This window comes from Pelecanus crispus, chromosome 6 (genome assembly GCF_030463565.1).
Source record: "Pelecanus crispus isolate bPelCri1 chromosome 6, bPelCri1.pri, whole genome shotgun sequence".
Classification (NCBI taxonomy): domain Eukaryota; kingdom Metazoa; phylum Chordata; class Aves; order Pelecaniformes; family Pelecanidae; genus Pelecanus; species Pelecanus crispus.
In genome coordinates this window covers 36407416-36429187 of record NC_134648.1, presented here as the reverse complement: position 1 = coordinate 36429187, position 21772 = coordinate 36407416, and the positions used below count along the sequence as shown (strand labels likewise).

Genomic DNA, 21772 nt, shown 5'->3' with positions numbered 1-21772 from the left:
GCGGGCGGCGGGAGCCGTCGCCGAGCGTGGCGGGAGGCGGCCGTCTGCCATGGCGGGCCGCGGCTCCGGCTCCTCGGAGCACCTGGAGCGGCTGCACGAGATCTTCCGGGGGTTGCACGGAGACCTGCGGGGCGTCCCCGAGCGGCTGCGGCGCGGCGCGGCCGGTGAGGCGGGGGCGGGCGGGCGGCGGCCGCTCCTCGTTGCTTGGGGCAGGGCGTAGCGGGGGCGGGGCGGGGCGGCCTTTACCGGGAGCGGGGGCTCGGACGGCCGCCCCCGCCGCCTCTCTCCCTGTCGCTGGGGCCCGGCCGCGGCGGGGTCCGGCCGTGCTTGCCCTCCTCCCTGCCCGGGGGCGGCGGGGCCCTCCGGCCGGGCCCTCCCCGCGGGCGGCCTCTCGGGTAGCCGCGGTCGCCGCGGGGGGTGCGGGATGTTTCCCCATCGATAAAGCCCTTCTCGCAGCCGGGGGGGGGGGGGGCGAAGTCTCCTCAAGGAAGCCCGCGTGCGGGGGGGGGCCTTTGCCGAGGAACTGAGCGCAGCGCTTTCGGGCGGCGCCGCCATGGAGGGCGCAGGTGGCTTTGCTAGGCCTCGCTGCGCTGCGTCTTATTTCTCAGTTGGTGCTGCGCTCTTGCTTTTGGCTGTTTGCCGTTGCTCTTGGCCGTTAGGCCCTGTCACGCAAAGCCCCGAATACGCAAGTGGCGAGGCGGGTGGGCCGCCGCACTCCTCCGGGGCAGCGCCTCTTGGCTGGCAAACTTCAACTCTGTGCTGGGCTTTCAGCTTCAGCCCAGTCTCTGAGGAGGAGTTGTTGCTTGGATGTTATTTCATGAAGTTTCTAGGTGAGCTGGCTGAACTGCAGTACTTAGGGTTTGGGTTTTTTTTTTTTTTTTGGTCATTGTTGGACTCTTGTTTAAAATCTCAGCAGAATTAAAAGCAGTTTTCATTCTCACAACTGCCCACAACCATTTGTAGACTTAGTGGTGAAGATTTGCATTTTAAATGACTGTTTTAAAAGTCTGGTTTATGCACTGTCTACCCACAGACTAGCAAAAAAACTATCAAGCTGCACAAAATTATATTAGAAGCAGAATCTGATTTTATGGGTATTCTTTATACCATACCAGTGGGTAAAGCACTCTGACGAACGCTTCTCTGTAGGACTTGGCATTGTGCTTCGGATTCAGCTCTTAATACTTGGTGGTATTCTGAGAACTGGAAAGGGAAGTGATGTGACAAGGAGAATTTTATCAATGTCACCAAATCTCTTTGATTAAGTACTTCCTTCGTATGAGAAACATGATACACAGTTATCACAAACTGCTGCAGCTCAGCTTGGGTTCTGTACGACAGGAACGAGTAGGGGCTATCAGCCACCTTCTGTGATAGTCTTGTCATTCTCCCAGAATTGATCAATTTTATGTGTTTAGGTGTAAAATCATAAAAATGGTTTGTTCAGAATATACCAGCCTGTGCTAGATAACACAAGCTGTGAAAAGCTTAACATTCCATTTCTTATCTGGCTTTCCATCTAATAATGAGTTAAATTCAGGGTCGCAATCCTTGTCATCAGCATTTCCAGAAAGTTCGGCACAAGAAAGATGTACAGACCTGCAAATGACAACTTTCAAAGCTGACTTAATTTCACTAGCAGTGAACAAGAATAAAAAGCATAAAAGAAGACCTGCCCTTTCTTGGAGGAAATCCTTATTTCCTTGTAGAAAGGAGAGTGGTCGGTTTCTTGGTGAAGTAAAGCTTTGTCAGGTCTCCGTGGAACGGTGTGGTCTTCAGTAATGAATTCTGAGCAATGGGTTTAAATGGAGTATTTACAGGCAGTGATTTTTGCAATGCTTGTAGATTTTCCCCCCCCCCCCCAACAGGTTACAGGTAATTCCAAACTGATTTTTCAGACATACTATGAAATTTTAATCTGACTGTTCTATTCTTTAAATTTGTTGCTGCAAAAATCCTGGTAATATTTTTGGACAGTATTTCTAAGAGAGCTTAAGATGAGTTAGGAATTTGTCTGTCTGGTGGAGGCGTTCCACTCTCCTAACGTGCTTGCTTTGCTTCTTGTACATGGGGGGGTGGGGGGAGTGTATCTTCATTTTCTGAGTTACCTGATTCTGAAAACTTCAGGAGGCAATAAAAGATACCTTGCATACTCTCTTAAGATGATTGGGACACTCCCAAACTCAAGGGAAGACAGAATCTGTAGTCTTTGGGACATCTTTGAGGGGCAGAGGTTTGGAAATGCTGTTTCATGCCATATAAACAAGGTAACATATTCCTAGCTGTAGAAACAAATCTTTTCCTTCCAAATTTGTAAGAAGGTGTTTTAAACAGCCTGCATCCATTTCAAATACAGATACTTTCCTCTAAATTAATTCAGTTAGCTGTCCTTTTCAACTGAATCTATTTCTAACTGATTGGAAATAAATCAATTAAATGTTGATGAGCATGTGGGTAATGTTACTGTGGCTTAGGTGCTTTTTACTGCATTAAAAAAAGTTCTTTCTATGTCCTTTCGAGTCACGGTTTAATTCAGAGTGATATGAATTAAACTGCTCAATGTATTCTGGCATTTCTGTTAGGCCAGATCCAGTATAATGCTTTCAAGCCACATTGCCTGTCTTTTTCTTGGCATATAGACAACAAAGTCTCAAGCCATTGCTACTTGGCTTTTGGAAACTAGCATTTCTTTGGCCACTCGTTTATAACAACACTGTCATCTTAATCTGCTTGGGGGACACAAAGAAGATAAAATACCGCTTTTTTTGGGTACTCCACCAGGTTTCAATTAGTTTGAGGCAGCAGTTGTTTTAAGAGGGTGCTACTTAAATCAGATTAGTGAAATGACCTGTATGAAACAAAATAGTGACTTTGAGGGCTGTTTTCCTGCAGTTCATGAATTCACTTGCAACTCAGCTACACAAATAATTGCATCAGCGCAAATGTACATGGTACATGGTGGCAAATCATGGAGGAAGTTGAGGAGAGTGTATTTAGGAACTCGTAAGTCAGAATTTCCTCCTGAATTAACTGGAATCTGAAATTGCACTTCCTGATACTGGCTAGCGTGTAATATGTTAACAGACATAATGTCGCTTAGGCTGTAATAGTTCTGTGCGCTACTTGAGAAGATAGCTTCTTGTCAGATGATGGCTTTTAATTCTGTCTTAAGTTCTCTACACTTCAGATTCTGGGGCTTAATATGAATTTGAACTGAAAGGGAAAGGCTACAGCTTCGGCATGTCGTGTGTATGAGAGGAGCTATGTAAAAATGTTTTGATCGCTTCTAATTTTTTTTCCTATTCTCTCTTGAGAGTGCAGTGGTTTAAAAAACTGCTTCTTTCACAGAGGACCATATTTACAAAAAGGTATTATCAAGTCAGTTTTTTACCACAACGATGTTTTCATAATGTTATCTTTAATTTTGTCTTTAAGTTAAATCAAATTAGAGAAGTTTTACCAAGATGACCGTCTGCATTTTTTGCTACACAAAATTCTATTTAAGACCGAATTATTCTCCCCTGAGAGATGAATTAGGCTAGTGCATATTTATCAGACTTCTGGCAGAATTTGGTTTCATTCAGCAGGACTCTACAAGAGTCCTCTGCTGGTTGTATTCAGTGCTTTTGCAAAAGCTTATAAAACATGTATTTTTGCTCCATTCAGATAACAGGAGTTTCAGAATTCTACTTTCACTGATCGTGGATATTAGAGAGGTATGATAGTTTTTTAACACATGCAAGATACATGTCTTAAGGTTTAGTTTAAAAATAGAGTAACAGCGGTGAAACCCATTCTTTGGCCTCCAAAGCCCTAGATACAAGGACCTCTGCAAATGACTGTCTCAAACAAGTGAAAGGTCTAGTTTTGTTGGCTGATTAAACAAGTGTTGTCATTCCAGAAGAGGGAAGCATTTGGGCATTAATCTGTGAACCTGAGGTGGTATCTTGATGGCATCTTTGATCTCCAAGTACTCTAGAATGGTTATCACGTTTACCTAGTTACTTTATGACCATGAGAATGCAGGGTGCCCTATCTGCCAGGAACTTCAGGGCTCACTTGGAAATGTAGCTTGACTTGATGTTCTGTTCAAATCCAAATTGAAGTTTCAGCCTTCAGTAATCTTGCCAAATGTGTGCAAGAAATATCTATGAGCTGTTTACCAACATGTCCTCTTTGTTATCCTTTCATGTTAAATGTTTCTCAACATGCAATTTGTCAGTGGAGATTGGAGGATAATAGGTCAGAAAAATATTTCAGGTTTGAAAAATGACTTCTTTTGTCTACCAGAGGTAGTGGCCAGCATTCGGAAGGATGGTTTCTGCTCTCTTCCCCCACCTTCTTCTGATAAGTTGTCGTAAGAACAGGCCGTTCCTGTTTGAGGTAAATTTTGACCTGGCATCTCTGTAATCAGCCATCTGTGGCAGCTTCCTTGTCTATAACAGGTTGAGTTCTGTTGTCATTTCTCCGTAGTTTATCTGACATGCTACTTTTTCTTCCACAGAGGAGAAGAAAAAACTAGTTCGAGAATTTGATGAGAAACAGCGTGAAGCAAATGAAACGGTAAACATTAAGTCTAGACTTCTGGCCTTTCTGACCAGTTGAAACATTGATGCCATAAAAAGGACAGTACTTCCAAATTTTACTCTCTTTGTGGTTCCTATGCTGGCAGACAAATGTATTTTTTTAATGTTTGAGTCATTGATCTGATAGATGTGTCTTTGTTTGCCAAGACTGTTGTATATATCTATATACATTTATAGGTATAGACAAATATTCTTAGATGCATATTTTTTCTTTTGAGTGCTGTTTGGGTATTGCCTTCCTTTTGTTGAATAAAGGAGAGTGATAGAAGTGCAACTACAATTGCTAGAGATTGTAGGGAGGGCATGTAATGAAGCTTCCCCCCGCCCCCTTTTTTTTTTCCCTACTGTCTTTTCTTATGTTGATCTTAACCCATCTGACCTTGCTATAATAGTCTGATGGTTAAATATCAGGGATCTTGAACATTTGAAACATCTATTGTATAGGCTTCCTGAACAGCAGATGATGTGGAACTGCACAAATAGCCCATGTGACTTCTTTTAAGCAAGACATTATGGATTAAGCTTTCTTTTCTTCTTAGGATGTTTTTGAGTCACAGCTGAACATTCTTTTGAGAGAGATGCTTTATTCCTCTAACTTACTGGGGTTTATTGACATGTATCTCTGTAGGTGATGTACGAGATATAGAGCTCATATTGTGAGAGAGCTCATATTGACGGACAGCTTTAAGCATTGTGAATTTGTAACGACTGTCACCAAAAGTTGATATGAAAATTCACACATCTGCAATCCCGGGGTTTACAAATCCTAACTCCAGTTGCCAGGCCTGGAAGTTCAGAATATAAATTTAGTGGCATGCCTACCTATGCAGTAGATCTCTGTTGCATAGATATGATGAGAAGCTGCTACCCATCGTATAAATGCTTAAACAATATGAAAGTGAGAACTGCACATTTTGAAGTTATGGACTGACATTTCAGAAAATATCAAGCATTTAAGCTTGGCGATTTAATTTTTTTGGTTTTTTTTTTTCTTTTTCCTTGAGGCATTGTGTATCTGAAAATCCCTGTGGACTGAACAGCATTAGGCAGAATGTATACTCAATACTAGATGAGGGGTAAAGGGTTTGAAGTTAACCCCCACCACCACCAATCACACACATAAAAACATGTAAATCCCTTCATCTGGGCGTGAGTTCTGAGTATAGCTGCTGCTAAGAATAGATTTGGTGCTTTAAAAAATAAACACTTTTTCTTTTGTTAAAGTTGCGGGAAATGGAGGAAGAACTGAAGTATGCTCCTCTGCCTTTCCGGAACCAAATGATGAGCAAAATCCGGGCATACAGAAGAGACCTCTCCATGTTCCAGAGAGAGATGAGAAGCACAGATTTGGGACTGGGCCCTGGAAGTCAAGGCGATATAAAATACGGAATCTTCTCCACAGAAAATGAACAGAGTGTGAGAATTAAATATAAATTTTATTTGACATTGCTGTGATTGCTTAAAAAACTATTCCAGTGTTTCTACTTTAATCCACATAGCTTCTGTGCTTGTGTAACTCCCTGTGTATCTCTCTGCATGTAACAGGAATATCTCAGGGAGGAGAAAGAACGCCTGGAACTCAAAGGAGAGCTTTTCTGTTCTAAAACAAAGATACGAGTATAACCAAAATGGAAGTCCTTGAATGCCATGCAGCTAGTAACTTACACAACACTCTGTACTGAAGTGCTTTATTTAATCATTCCTGTAGAGCAGTGAAAACACGAAAGTGATGCTACTGACTGAGAAGAAAAGTTAACTGATCTAGTTTTAGTCTCCAAAACTAGCAAACTCTGTGAATCAAGCACTGCATAGGTTCTTTGATAGAATTCTCTTTTAGGCAATCGCAGTGTAAATAATTTCAAGAAAATACATAAGTCATCCTCTAGCACTTCATTCACTATGATGTGCTGCTACAGTGCAGGAAATACACCAATGTCTTTGTTTACCAGGTATGCTTAGATATATTTGAGCTAGTGAGACTGAATCATCTTATTATCTTCAACGTGCTGTCATCTGTACAGAAAGTTCATGGAGGTGAGCTCTGTGTTTGTCTGCCTCAGATAAGGAAGGTCTGAGGGAGGCTCTTGCCTTAGCATCTCGTTCTGCGGTAGCTTGGTAAATTTTTGCATTTGATTCCTCTTGATTGGTTCCTCCAAAACCTGAGAGTAGGGTGGTAGGTCAGACTTTCTGAAGCTTAAGAAAATACTTTATTTTGAGCTACCTTTTGACCCCAAGGTCAGCAAACATTTCTTATCCTCCAGCAGAGGCTACTGGCACGAAAAGAGGATCTTTGTTGCTTAGCAGTCCATCTGTTAGTGCTGTTTGTTCCTAATCCTTTTGACTGTGTAAACTTAATGATCTCCCTGGCAACCAACTGTGAAGTCACAGATAAGACTGAATTTAGATAGGAATGGAAGGAGAAGTTAGCATCTGGAAAGCAAAGATACTATTTCCATGTAAATGTTCTTTGACGGAAAAGTAAATTGTTGCAAAGACAGGTTTTTGTAACTGTTTTAACTCTTCAGTTGCGTGTCCTTCTTTTTCAAGGTTTAACCAGATTTGGCCATAATCTCACAATGTGAACAAGAACTCTTTCAGAATTAACTGGGCTACATCCGTTAACGTAAGAAGCATGTACGGCTAATACAAACGGATGGCCTGTGGAGTCCCATCCTAACTTTTGAGTATGTCAGAAGCCTAATGCCTCTCTCTTTGTGCTTAATAGTGAAGCATGCGTTATTTTTCAGACTAACCTGCAGTCACAGAGGGTGCTGCTTCTCCAGGGAACAGACAGCCTGAACCGAGCCAGTCAGAGCATTGAGCGCTCGCACCGAATTGCTGCTGAAACAGATCAGATAGGCACTGATATAATTGAAGAACTTGGGGAGCAGCGGGAGCAACTGGAACGCACCAAGAGCAGAGTAAGCAGGGAAACTGCGGGCATTGTATTGAAACAACCTGATGTTAGCTTAGTGGGAACTGTATGCCAGTAATTTCTCTCAGAGACCTCCCTAGGCATGGTAATCCACTTGATGTTTCTACGGACCAAATCCAGGCTGCCACATTTCTGTGCTCATAAAAGGAAAAAAAATTACTATAGAAGGGCCCAAAACACGATGGCCAAGTGTCTGCTGCTGTGTCTGTGCAAGGTTGGATATTAGATCTATAAACCACAGCTAAAAAAAAATAGAATTACTGAAAAAATTACAGATTTAAAAGAATGCTAAGGAGTTGCCCACCACTAGCTTACTACTAAACGTTTAGATTTGGGAGGCGGTTAGCACGTTCTTCTGATGAACTGAAATTTAGTAGAAGCTTAATCACTTAATTACTAACCTTCAATATTTGTAGGTTAGCTAAGGAGGGAGAAGGCAGTGTCAGACAAGATGCCTGTCCTCATCCCCAGGTCAAGCAGCTCTGCTTCTACTGTGGAAGCTTTAAGAAGTAGTTCACTTGTTTTGTGTACACACATAGGCAAAACTGAGAATTCAATTTCTGAAGTAACAAACCGATGGATTTTCTGTATGTACAAGGGATCCTGAGTGTAAAGCTTTTAGGCAAGTGACTTGCAGGGCGATGCTCAGTTTGGCAAGTAAGCACGCTCAGCCAAAACTAAAAGCATACCCTTTTTCTCGGGAGTTATCTCCACTCATTGCAACAAAGCCTGTAGCTTTTTCATTTAAGTAGTTTTTCAGTTTCAGTCAGAATTTTATTTGCCCTGCTGCCAAATTTGGGCTTGCGAGCAGGAAGGAAAATGTGATCTTAAGATTTGTAGGTATAGTTTTTGTCTGTTCTTCTTCTGATTAAACATATTATAGTCCTCCAAGCGCGTCAGGCTACCCACAGTTGTTGATGAAGCTGTGACTTTTATTGTGAACCTTTTAGGTGTTGTATTGCTGAATTGTATTAAACATGCATTCCAACTAGAAGCAGGCTTTCTTTTTGCTTGGTCTTTCAGAGCAAAGATTGGAAACCTAGTAAGCTCTGAATGGACCTTGTAGTTCTCTTCCCGACTTGGTCCAGTCGATCTCAGTGCCAGGTAACGTGCCTGCGGGGCCAGTTTTGCCGTTGAGGGCAATAGCTTCAACTAGAGAGGAGTTGTGCAGGCAGGTGTCTGTGTGCGGTGCTGGAAAGTGTCCTGGCCTACCTTTCACTTCCCCTGGAGCTTTGGAAGTGGAATAGCGAAATCTTACCTGGATACCTCCAGTGGCCATGTATCGTGAATCCTGACTCTGTCTGTAAGACAACAGCTTTTTTAGTTGTCTGTAACCTCACTTAATTATGTGCTTCTTAACAGCTGACTGAGAAATACGTGACAGTTCATTTCTGAGCATTACGAAGCTGAAGTGGATTATCTGTTAACAGCTCAGAGCTTGTATCCACTGCGTCAGTTAGACCCGTCAGTGCAGCAGGGTTCCTTCTTTGCTAGAAATTGAACAGCATTTCAAACAGTTCCAGAAATGCACTGGAGAGAACATGTCAGTATAATTTTCTTCTGGTGTCAACAACTAGAATAATCATAGAATCATAGAATCGTTTAGGAATGAAATGAAATTTAATGAAAGGAGCTAATGCCAACTTTCTGGTATTTGTAGATAAGAGGCAGAAAGCAATCCTAAATTGCGTATCTTTGTATGTATCTAAGGGAAAAAGTATACATGAAAGTCTTATTGTCTCCTTTCTAAGGAGGAAGTGCTTTCAGCTTGTATTGTGTGTAGAGAACAATGCTGGCTCTGAATTTTGAGAAGACATGGTTAGCCTGGGTCCCATTATTAATTGCAGCATTTCAACACCAGCTACTTCCAAGGGCATCTTTACAGAGTTGCTCTGTACTTGTTCAACTGGCAAATAACTTACTCTTTCTTCTCAGTTGGTGAATACGAGTGAAAACTTGAGCAAGAGTCGCAAGATTCTACGTTCTATGTCCAGGAGGTGAGTAGCGGGACCGACTCGGAGCACCACTCAGCAGGTAGCATTGTTGCCTGCTGGTTTCAGGGAAAAAATAAGGAATAGGGTGTCAGCTGGAACTGTGGGGATGTTTTAGGGAATATGTAAATGGAATGTGTGCCCATGTGCAGATGCTAATTTGCATTTTCTCCTCTCTGGTAATTACTTAATGGAGTACAGGTAGTTGAACACTAATGAATTCATGCTGCTCATTTAGGATAATATGGGGTCTTTAACTGTCCCGTGTGATAAACTGCGGTGAGGGGAGGGATTTGGACATACATAAGCAAGTTACAGTGAATTGCTAATGGTAGCTTCAGATGCGACGCCATGTTATTCAGGTTGCAAAAAACTGTGCCATAAATCACTGCAGCATTAAGTGATTTAGTTGTCTGATGACACAGACAAATCTGTTTAGCCCACTGTAATGCCCTGGAGTAGCTGGACTGTCGTATGAGTAACTGGCCTGACCATATACTATTTTGATGACTAAAGCCTTGGCTGCTTAAGTGTATTTATAGTTTCTTAACTATATGGCTTAATTATCCTTATAAACCAGTTTATGGAGTATATTTCCAGTACGTACTGCTGGCCTAACAACCTTTCCTTTGTACATGTTGCTAAAGGAGGTTATGATAACTGTATAATTTTCAATAGTAAAAGTACATTATTATTTTGAGATTTTGTAGTTTTATTTCAACTACATAGTTTCAACTAAAAGCACCACAAGGTGGGTTTTAGCACAGGAGTTCAACTGATGTTTTCTTCTTTGCTTAATCAAATGAGTAGGCACATACAGAGCAGAATGAGCTGCCTTATGCAGGGCGGGGGAAGAAGAACAGAACTGCTACTGTTGAAGTAGAAGATTTAAGCAGAATTTCCAGGAAAACATGGGTGGGAAACTACCGAGTTTGTCCCTTCCTGCTTGTTAAGAAACATCTGAATAGGACTTTGGTCTAGCTGAAACAGGGAGTATACTTACTGAAGGCATGATGGACATCAAATTAGCTAGAATCTGCTTTTCATAATCAAGTGGGGGGGAAAAAGCTAGCTTGGATTTTTTTTTTTTCTCTTTTTTAACTCTAGAGTAACCACTAATAAGTTGTTGCTGTCAATTATCATCATCCTGGAACTAGCCATCCTAGGAGGTGTGGTCTACTACAAGTTCTTCCACAGCAGATGAATCTTCCTGAGTGAGATGAGCTTTTCCACATTGAGGAATTGGATGGGACCGGATGTCTGTTCCCTTTGAATGTCTGAGGATTGAACTGTCTCGTGAGACAGCATGTTCAACTGATACTGTACTGACACTAGAAAGACAGAGAATGGGAGTAAAAGGAAAATGCAGAGACAGACTTGAACTACTGGTAAGATTAATAAGAAGGTAATAAATATTTTATTGTCTCAATTTGTATATACTTAACTAAATGAATAAATCTTGGTATGTAATAAAGTAGCCACCAATCAGTGGAAAAGCTAGTTTATTTAAAAATTGAGAAGGTAACAGTATTTGCCAAGTGTTGACAATCTATGCGCTCAAGTGCCTCAGCAGAGCTCTGTAATGTCCAACGTACCCAACACTTTGGGTTCTTAAATCCTCACTTGCTCTTCACTGTCAGATTCATCTGGAGAACTGGGTGTTGGGAGTTCATCAAAAGCGGTGTGTGCTCCTTCCCTTGTCTGCCCAAAGCATGTTGCTATCACGTCGACTGCAAGGCTAGCAGTTGCATTCACTTCCTCTTGAGAAGCTCCAAGCAGTGGATTGACTTCAACCATGTCTACGGCTGAAAGCATTCCTGTGAAAATGGTTTACAGCTTTGTTACTTTGAAGAAGGGTAACATCTCTAATAGGGTTTCTTTTGCAGCCTTTCATTCATTGCAGCAAGTCTGGTATTTGAGCTTGTGACCTACTCTGCCCCTTAGACAAGTAAAATGGGCTCTCAAGTGAGGGATGAGGTTATCATTCTTAGGTGCAAGTTTGTGTTTTTAATTTGGTTCTTTCTTGTATCGTCACTACCTCATTTGTCCATGCTTTTATCAGTCAGGAAAAAGAAGTTTGATGTTCCATATATGCTTATGAGAGGAATGTTTTTTAATCTTGTTTTCTCCCAGTCAAAAATTAGGGGATATAAAATAGTCTTACCTAGTATTTTTTGCCGTCCTGTTAATGAATCTGTTGTCTGGTTGTGGGTTTTTTTTTTCCTTCTTCCCATACCAACTTTATGGCAATTAACTCATTGTTAAAACAATTTAAATAAAAACTCCGTGGCATAAAAAGGAAATTCCTCATATATTGAGTCAACTGCAGTATACTTAGTGAAAGCTTGATTTGCTAGCCTTGAATCCTAGAATGGAACTTCAAACTATTTAAAATTGTTTGCATCCATTTTTTTATTCCAGATGCCCATCTTCACCTCTGGCCTCATGCGTCTAGGAATAGGGGGGACAGTATTATACAAGACCACCAAGTAATTTTTTGGCATTAGTTGTTAATATAATATGTGTTTTATTTACTTCGGTAAGTTGAAGTTGTTGATAGTTAAGCTGCTTCCAACACCCAGGGTATGGCCCAACCATAGGATTTCTTTTTCCCTTACTGAAGGTTGAATTGACTTTGTAAGCACCTTAGGTTTGACTATGTTTATCTAGTCACATGGGAAAAACATAACCAATATGAGCTCTATGTAGTTTGTCCTGTCCTTGCTCATTCCAGCAGCGCTGGCCAACTCCTACCTGTGTTGTGTATTTCCTCTGTGATGTACATGCCTTCTCTGTAAGTCAGTCCACCTAGAACAGGAGTCCCAGTTGCTGGAGCCAGTGAGGGATCAAAAGCATCAATGTCAAAACTCAGGTGAATTGGTCTCTGTCTCCTGAGACAGAATAAAACAAGAAAAGCAATCTCAGAACCTTGACCTTCTTCTACGTGTATTTCTTACTGTCCAGGCTGAGCAGCAAAGTAGCATCATGCTCCACGATGCTAAAGGTCCTAGGTCCTGTACCATGTCTTACACATATTTGGAAAGGGCTTTTTTTATTTTTTTTAATATCTTTGGACTCTGAAACATCTCTTAGCTCAGAACTTTCCCCAGTACACATTGGGAAATCAGAAGTTTGTCTTTCTAAGTTCACTGAGCATCTGCTCAGGTGTGATCTGGCTGAAGATAAGTACTTTAGTTGTAACCATCTTATCTGGTATTTGTCTCCTTAGTTGGAAAAATGTAGAGAAGTGTATGATACAATCCAGCCTTTTCTCCTTTTGTACAGAAAGCCAGGGTGAAAGGCTGAAACATTGATTTGCGTGGCATCTAGGATAGAGGAAGCACCAAACTTGAGGATTTCCTAGACAGCTCATCAAGATGAATGGCGCATTCTGCATTTTTCAGGTCAATAATTGAAGGCTGCCTCCAAACTCTGCCATGCAAGCCTAGTTGAGGAAAAAGTGAAGGATAATCTCAAACCTAAAATGTCAGTTAGTTACTGCGTGAAGTCTGGCAACCCATGACAGCTTAATAAATTGGACACTGCTTGTCACTCAAATGAGCTATTTAACTGGTAGCCTGTGTACTTCCAACTTAAGGCAGATGCTCAGCAGAGAGGAGCATCTGGATTAGCAACTCCTTTACTTGGCACAGCTGCAGCTGGGAAGGGTGAGCACACTTTTAGATACAACAGCGTGCAGCACAGATACATGGACCTTGTTCTGCTTACAGGGCTTTGCTCTACCCTGTGGTGAGAGGTTACCCTTTTAACTCGGATCCTCTCCGTGTGTCCCTAGACTAGCATGATTTGCTCCCTGATCTGGTTCAGCGAACTTGAACAAGGTTAGCAAAGACTTCAGCATTGAACTGAAGTAAGGGAGTGGTCTCAGTGAACTTCACTAGCTGAAAGTGGCAGTTGTCATCAGGACAGCATATGTCTAAGGAGGAAGCCATCAAATGTTTCTACCTCGTGTACCAACAGCTGAATTCAAGTTACTGTCAGTTGCTACATATATTTTTAAAAGAATAATGTATACCCTAGACTCTGAGTTGATTCAGACATTTTGTCAAACTGCAGCAAATGCAGAATTCCTCAAGGAACAGAACAAGTTGTATAAAACAGAGCCACAATTGTAGTGACTAATTTAACGAGTCTCATAGCTTTTTGTGAAACACTGAAATGGTTCCAGTCCAAGATGTGGAAGTTGAGGACTAAAATCAGTGCTAAGCCTTTCCTATTTACAGATGCTGTCACAGTTCTGTTAGGCTGCCTTACAGCAACAGTGCCCTTCACTTAAATAACTTTCAGGAAAGTAGATATTCAACAAGTGGATGATAAGAGTAGTTTAAAATCAGATAATAGTTTATTACCTGCCCATCAGTTGTTCAAATGTTCTTTCCATAACTTTCTGAATTCCAAGGCGATCAATGTCCCTCATGGAAAAATACTGGATGTCATAGTTCTTCAAAATATAGCTGTTAAAATAAAATTTAAAAAAAACCCCAAACATTACTGGCCTAAGCTTAAATCTAGCAACCCTTGTGAACAGCCACATGTAGAAAGCAGCTTATGATTTCAGCCTTTACAAAAATCCTTTAGTCTAAATTGACTTACTATTCAGCAGGATCCACATCCCTCAAACCAATGTACACAATATCAGACGCTGAAAGGCAGGGCTTTAGCCAGGAAAAGCCAGGAAGTTGTGGTACCTGCGAACAAAGGTTTGGTGTTAGGTTAGTTCAATGACATATATAACAAAACTGTATTTAATGCTTCCCTCAAAACTTTTTATTTATTTAGAGCATCCTTTCTCTGTCTAAACAGAGAAACTTCATTACTTGAGAGTCTGGCTTCGTGATTTAATCAATCCTTGCCTTTGTTGTACCATTTTACCCGAGTTTAATGTTAATGATGTTTTTAACCCTCTTACATTTTCCAGTTTGAAGAGGAGGAATAAAAAGCCCAAATCCACAACCAATAGCTAATTAGCATCAGTGAATGTAAGGGGTAATGATAAGAAACTCGATACCCAGATACAGATCACTTACACAGTGCACTTAATGGTAATGCTGTGTAACTTACCCAGTATGTCATACTCAAGTGGAAGAATAAAAACCAAGGCACCTGCATCTTTTTAGGAGAATCACCAAAAAGTCATGCAAACTCTGTTGCAAAAAAACATTAAAGATGGACAAATTCCAAGTGGGAAGTAAAAAAGGGAAAAAATAAAAGTGTTGGGCCTGTACACTGGGCTACATCATACTGTTTTTTAATGTAGGCCTGAAGAGAGCAGGTCTAGGACAGCAAATGAAAGATGATGATGTCATCATTTTTCATCTTTGGTGATTCAGTAGCCATGGTATGCAATTATAAAAATCCTTCAGTTAGTAATATCTACTAAATTTAGGAGTGCTTTAAATTAACTCAAATTTCTCTTCTTCCTCTCCCAGCTCTGAAAATGGCTACAGCCAACACAGCTGTCAAGCAGCAAGAAGGCTTCGTTTCCCTCTTATACTTCTCAATTACTAATCAGATTCTAGTTACAACACTTGGATGGGTTTTTAAAGGCTAACACACCCATAGCTATATTTAATTACACTGGGATTAAATAAGCACATATAATGAAAGCATTTGTTATTCTGGGGCAATAACCTGAAACTTTTCTGCAGTCATGAATTCAGAAGAGAGAGAAACAAATTGGAGACCACTAGGAAAAATAATTCAGGTCTCCAAAATGAAGCTGTATCTGCAAAACCCATCACCATACCATAAGCTGAGCATAGTGTTGATAAAATTGTCAGATATTCTCTAGTATCAATGATTTAGTAGATTTAATACTGCCATTTTTAATTATACCTCTTCCTCTTGAAATAAAGAAAACTGAATGCCTTAACTTCCTTTGGTAGGCTCTGTTTTTACTTTGTTGCAATAGAAAAGAAGTTGCTGATAGTAAAGCCAAACAGGCATCAGAAAAAGGTGCAGGCATTTTCATGGTAACTTATTAATAGCAGTTTGTGAGTTTAGCCTGAGTGGTTCCAGGAGCCCTGACACTAATACTCAGTTTGAGGAATGCCAGTCAAAGGATTATGTTTGTAAATATTTTCCCTTAAAACAGCAAATTAATTGTAAAAGTTTTTTAAAAGCCCTAAAGCGCCACCTTGCCTTGCAGCGTACCAGGCGGTGCTCCTGTGAAGCTACCAGGACAAACACGGAGCAGCTGACAGCCTGTGAACAAGACTGTGCAAGCAACACCAGGGTTTGTTCTACAGCAACCTGGCCAAATGCTTTATTTTATCTCATAGCCAGATACATCACTTTTGTCCCCATGTAGCAGACAACATGAAGTATATTTAATTCAGTAGAGTATTGACCAAGTTCATTAGCCCTGGATACATAAGGGATTCTGAAAACAGGTGAGATGATAACACCTAAACTGAGGGACTTGAAACAGCCTTGGGGAGTTCTTGGCAGTTGTGCTAATTTAAGCAGTTGCTGCCACATCAGTTCCCCATTATGTTGTGCCAGGACAGCTCCTTGTAGGGTCATGCAGTGAACGAGGGCTAGAACTTGATGTGTCTCAAAAATTAACCAAGCAAAGAGACAGTGCTCCTGACTCAGGTCTCATGCAATCCCACAGAAGGTTACACCAGCTAGAGTTAGCTGGCATGGGGTCAAGAACAGTCTAAACAGATTGTGCCACCGAGAGAGACATATGTTACACTACTACCTCTGTCTCATGTCCTCTTGATAGGGAATCAAGAACAAGGAGCCTGGAGATGCTGGAAGAGCAGTACCAGTTAGTAGAGATGGGCAATGAATCAGGAAGACAAAATGTAATTGTGCAGGCGATTGTGCTCTCTTTTTATATCCTCAAAAGAGCTGTTGTTTCTCTGTGGTTCTACAAAACAATCTAGACAGGGAGCCAAGTGCTAACTCCTGAGACTACTAGGTCGATGACCACATCTTGTGACCCAGAGAGACAGCTTGGTGGAATTATGGGAGTCCGCCCAGAGAAGCATATAGACAGATGTGTCATGGTGGAGACAGGTTGATCAACAACTCCTTCACAGCATGAATGAAAGCAAGGCAGGAGGTAGAGGAATCTCCACAAAATCTCTCTTGTCCTCTCACGCTACTATGCTGTGTACCCTTTGACAAGACAGAAACCTCCTTGAGAAGCAAAGTGCAACTGGTTAGTTTGCCTATCGCTTTGAGAAAGAAGTTATGCTTAGCAGAGCGTAGGACTTCAGTTCTAGGATTCAAAAAGAATCCTTGCAAAGCAGTCAGGAAGGACAGTAAATTTTTTTGTCCTGTTGTCAACACAACTGCTTTACTGGATGAGAGTGAGAGAGCAAGCCACATGCACCTGTTCACACATAAGTTCCCTCCAGTGAGTCGGATATGTAGCCAGACAAGCTATTGTCAAAGGCACATTCTGCTACTGCTCAACAGCTATTTAAAAACTTGTACTGTTGTAGAGGCCACCTTATACCAGCAAGACAGATGTTGTTTTAAATCCCTCTAAACTGGAATACAATATGGTAAGAAAACCCTCTAAATCAGTACACATCTGCTTGTGTAGCTGGAAATACAGGTTGAGGGGCTTGTGGTGGATGTTTCTGCATAGGCTTCCTGACAGCTAGAGCTTAGGTGGGCTTGTAATGAGATCGCATAACCAGCACCATACCTGACTAACTCACCTCTAACCATAGCCTAATCTTACTCTTTCTTCACTACTGGTGCTGGCAAGAGGCCTGCTCCCCCATTGACCCCAGAAAGCTCACAGTATTCTTCTAGTAGCTCAAAAAAAAAAAAAAAAAAAATTGCTTTTCTGTGCTGCTCAAGAACCTGAGCCCAGCAGACCAGAAATCAGCAACGTGTATACAGGAAGCCAGTTAAATACTTTTGTCATACTGACAAAAGAGAAAAGCAGCATATCTTTTTCTGCCTTTCTCCTCCTTCCTCAGCTATCAAAGAACTTGTCACCAAGACATAACTCACCTTAGGTGAGCTCCAAAATTTGCAAAATTTTGCTCTTCCTATCTGTCCTGCAGAAATGGGTGCAGTTGCCAAAAAGAAGGGAAAAAAAAAATCACCCCCTTTAACTTATGGGCAAGAAACTAGAAATACAGTAACCTTTTATATTGACCTTCTCATGTCCTGGGGATATTTCAAGAAACCCTATTAATTTTGCATTACTTTGGGAATTCTAGCATGTTTGTAGAGACCATACTAGAATTATTAGAAAGAGGAAAGGATCTAAAAGCACCAAATGACTCTTGACTTGTGGATGGAATTCATTCAAAAGAATTTGCAGGAGAAAAGCAGAAGAGCTTTACCAGATGATAGCAATCTTGCTATGCCAGACAGGCACTAACACAATAGTATCTTCAATAGCCATAGAGACATTAAACATCCTTTATCTTACTTGGAAGAGGCATACTTCCATCAACACAGCAACCCCCAAATTTATCGGGGGGGGGGGGGGGGAATCTAAGAGAAATGACTAGCAGTGTGAAGTGCCAGAATAAAATCAAGAGTCAGGTTTTCTGCAGCTCCAGCATCCATTCTCAACCTGCAGTTGCTGTTCCTGCTCCCACTCTCCAGCCTAAGCTTCAGCAGAGACATACCTAAGTTCCTACTGCAAATGCCCCAGTTATTAAGAATGCACAGGCTGTCACTGTAGTGTCTCCACTAGATGCTACAGGTACCTGTACAGGGAGTTACAGCCCACAGCTAAGCCAAAAAGGTTATGGAGGCCTTAGGTCATCCTACTGTTTAGCATCTTGACAGTAGCAAAAACTGGCCATGCACATTCCATGTGCCCCGGTAAACAGCTCTTTTTGATAATTTGACCTCTTTCCAAGACAAAGATATCTCTTTCAAAGCACCCTGTAAGCAGGTACAGCTGTTCTGATTTGTAATATTTGCCAGTGAGCCAACACCAGAGCAGCCAGTTAAGAGAGATCATGCAGGAACAGCCCCTGTCAGGCCCCAAGGTTGTCAAAACATGGAAGAGCCAAACTAAGCAGAAGAAGAGTGCAAGGTATGCAGGAACCAGCTGTCACTGGAGGTGAGCTCAGCACAGCTCTCACAGGCTCAGCTGGGGGGAGGTTCCCCCTTTTGCTCAGTTGGTAGAATTGCAGCCTCAGCACCAACTCCGCTCATTACGCAGGAATGGCACCATGGTCAGCTGCTACATAGAGCTTGTGTGAACTCTTGCTTTCTGTACAACCCATGAGGGTGCTAACACAAAGAAAAGCTTTTTCTCATTCTTGTTTCTAAATGTCTATGTACATCTGTATTTACGTGTGTGTGTGTGTGCACGCGCGTATATATATATATGTAAATGCACAAATAATACATATTTTTGATTGTACTCAGATAAAAAAAGGTGTGCATTTGCAGCAGATAAGAAAGCACCTCACAGCAGAAAAAGTAAAATGCTCTGAGGATTTCACTGTAGGCTAACCGTACAAGCAAGATACTTACTTTATCTTTGAGCTCTCTCAAGAGAAATGAGAGAGGTTGTCCATGGAGGTTTCCAGACTGAGTTGTAAGAGGGGTGTTGATATCAGCATGCGCATCCACCCAGATCACGCCAAGGTGTGGGCACTGCCGTGCATGGCCACTGACAGAACCGAGTGCCAAGCTGGAAATACAGTAACAAAGTCTTTAGTCACCATTTCTCCTTCAGAACAACTACAAGGACAATGGGAAGTTGTTGCTGACCGAAGTTGCAGAATTGTCATGCTTCAACACATCAGCCATCCATGACAATAAAGGGTGCATCCCATGCAAACTGCATGGCATGCCACTATCATTATTCCAGGAGACTCCAAGTAACTCTGCAGGACTATACCAGAACTGACAGATGAGAAAGAGCTCTTTTCTCTCTCCGGTGTCACCCTTCCCACACTCTTAATCTTCAACTGTTCTGCTCCAAATGAACTTGTAGAAGATCTAGTGTGCTCACTCACCAATTCTGCTATTCAGCCCTTTTTTTTTTTTATTCCAGTCATGACACCTTCCCCCCCGCAATTAATTCTTGCATACCCTAGCTTCTTCAACCAATTCTCAGACCAAAGGTTAGTGAAAAAGAGGAGAAACAGAGGTTCGCATATATAAAACGGTCTGTGCGCAGGCATTACAAATCCATCCTAAGAGCTGACATCCTGAGAGTTGAGGGGCAAAAGAGACACATCACTAAACATCCAGTAATAAAGAAACCGCAATGGTTCCTAAAGGGACCTGATCACACAAACTTTCCCAAATAGGAAAGCCTCCCTTCTATGTTTGCAGATCACAGAACAGTCTGGAACTAAGCAGTACTGTCTTAGAAGGTCAGATTTTTGTAGCTGTCTTCCATGTTCCACCCTAAAAGACCCAGCAATAAAATCAAAATGCTTCTACCCTATGGCATTGCCAGGAAATGACCCCAAGTTGTTCCCACTGTCCCCTTATTTTTTAATTAGATTCTTATACTCCAAGCATCAGCCTGCAGCATACACCACTAACTGCTTCTAGTTCAGCTCACCTGTGGTCACCTCCTATGGTCACACAGCTGTGTCCAGCGGCTACTGCTCTGCTTACAGCATCAGCCAGTACCTGGCTGGCTAAACCCACTGACCGGGGATATAAAATCAGGTTGTTGTACAGTTCATCATTGGGAACTTGAGTGAAATTCAAATCTCCAAAGTCGTACACTTGGCATCCTGGAAACACAGCAGCAAAAGGAGGAAGTGAGTTACTTAAATAAGTGCCCAGAGAAATGTTCAAAATATGGTCCCCTCAGAAAATCATTTGGGCAAATATGAAAGGAACAACAGGAAGGGAATAGATTCATTTGACTATTTGCATGCCCTTGCAAACAACTGTGTCACAACTTCACAGATTAGAAAGCTTAAGATAGTATTGTCACTTTAATTCAGCAATGAGATAGGACAATCAAAGAAAGTCACCTAGAAAAACAGCTTGGTTTTTTTTTTAATTATTTCTTGGCAATTTTAACATGAAAAGGTACAGCTTGTATTGCCATCTCCCTTCCCAGTTAGACAGACTGTAGACAGCCTTAAATGAACCCAGTTGCTCAAAGATGCCTAGGACTACACCTTTCACTAACTATACCCAAGTCCTAACAGTTATTTTCCATTTTCAAACCCCACAAGAATCCAGGCACAAAAGTGCCACGTTACCAATAAAGGAAATTTTCTTACAGTACTTCCAGGCAACTCCATGGAGGCTGCACTAGTGCTTTGTAAGAGAACCTGTCCATTTTCTCAACACAAGATGTTCTAGAGGCATTTTAATTCTGGGGCTTTGATCCCAACCCTCTTTGAGATCCCGTCATTGCCAGTTACAACTTAATTGGCTGTTGAAGCCTGACAACAGTCTGGGTCAAAGACTCATCCTTTCCTAAAATGGATTCCTACTTACCCTGAAAAGGAGTCACTTCACAGATTAAGAAAAAAAGGGCACATTTTTGAGTGGTGGCTCCTCTCCTCCACCCTGTTGGGAGCATATTTATTAATTGGCTGCATTTAAAGTTTAATTCTCTTTCATACACATTACAGAGCTTATCCTTTGAAGCTCTGCTGTCCGATACCATGTGCTTTCTTAATAGTCATTTAGATACCAAAATTTCAAACAGTATTTCACAGGCCAGAGCCTCTCAGTTTCAGACAGGCCTGTCACTGCAGGCACTGATGAGGACTGTAAAGGCCCCAAGGTATTTATGGCTACACCAACAGTGGCTTAATAAGTCAAGACCACCCTGAATACCAGTCATGCCTGTCCCATTTGTTCCTCAGAATCACTATTCTGTTTGCAGTTCAAAGCATCCAGGCTAAAGCTTGACATTCTGCCTTTAGCCATCCTATGCCTAACAGGGCATAATTAAAAAAAATTTAAGGCAAGCAAATCAACATGAAGAAACAGCCCACCTGGGGCTCTGGGCTTCCTGCTTAATTTCCATTAAGCCATTAGTCTAACCTCTAGGAAACAGGATCTATGAATTTGCTTGGTGGAAATAGCGTAGAAGTAGCATTGAGAAAAACATGGCTTTATTATAATTTCAAAAGGAGTTTTGACTGGTGAAAAGAATGAAGGAAAATGGTTGAGTCACTTGGGAGAATTAGGTGGCTGGGAAATAGGCAAGCATGCTTTTTATAGCATGGACATATGTCAGGGTATTTGCTAGGAGAGGACATATCAGCTGAGCACAGCTACTTGACAAAGGATTAAATAAAGGTAGTCTCAGC

At 41.6% G+C, this 21772-nt stretch overlaps 2 protein-coding genes across 3 annotated transcripts in view; one reads left to right on the top strand and one right to left on the bottom strand.

Annotated features, from left to right (window-relative positions):
- Positions 1–49: 49 nt before the first annotated feature.
- VTI1B (vesicle transport through interaction with t-SNAREs 1B) lies at positions 50–15744 on the top strand. Of its 2 annotated transcripts, none has more exons than XM_075713404.1 (7): positions 50–164; positions 4505–4563; positions 5811–6002; positions 7334–7507; positions 9457–9518; positions 10620–10900; positions 15682–15744. In XM_075713404.1, the coding sequence occupies exons 1-6, from the start codon at positions 50–52 to the stop codon at positions 10714–10716; spliced, it is 699 nt and encodes a 232-aa protein (XP_075569519.1). In that variant the 3' UTR covers positions 10717–10900; positions 15682–15744. The 2 variants fall into 2 exon arrangements, with proteins under 2 accessions (XP_075569519.1, XP_075569518.1); XM_075713403.1 differs by lacking the exon at positions 15682–15744 and adding an exon at positions 11153–11191.
- ARG2 (arginase 2) overlaps positions 10929–21772 on the bottom strand; it is a 23286-nt gene continuing 12442 nt past the window's right edge. The window contains exons 3-8 of the mRNA XM_075713400.1: positions 20050–20227; positions 19005–19164; positions 14127–14221; positions 13883–13987; positions 12267–12403; positions 10929–11329 (exon numbers count right to left, since the gene is read on the bottom strand). Of these exons, the coding sequence (XP_075569515.1) occupies positions 11124–11329; positions 12267–12403; positions 13883–13987; positions 14127–14221; positions 19005–19164; positions 20050–20227 (881 nt within the window). The 3' untranslated portion in view covers positions 10929–11123. The remainder of the gene's footprint in view (positions 11330–12266; positions 12404–13882; positions 13988–14126; positions 14222–19004; positions 19165–20049; positions 20228–21772) is intronic.

What these genes read in the sequence shown, in the direction of transcription:
- VTI1B (XM_075713404.1), top strand. Translation starts at nt 50, where the DNA reads ATGGCGGGCCGCGGCTCCGGCTCCTCGGAGCACCTGGAGCGGCTGCAC. An exon ending in CCACAGAAAATGAACAGAGT is followed by an intron (nt 6,003 to 7,333) that starts GTGAGAATTAAA and finishes GTTATTTTTCAG; the next exon opens with ACTAACCTGCAGTCACAGAG. An exon ending in TGGAACGCACCAAGAGCAGA is followed by an intron (nt 7,508 to 9,456) that starts GTAAGCAGGGAA and finishes CTTTCTTCTCAG; the next exon opens with TTGGTGAATACGAGTGAAAA.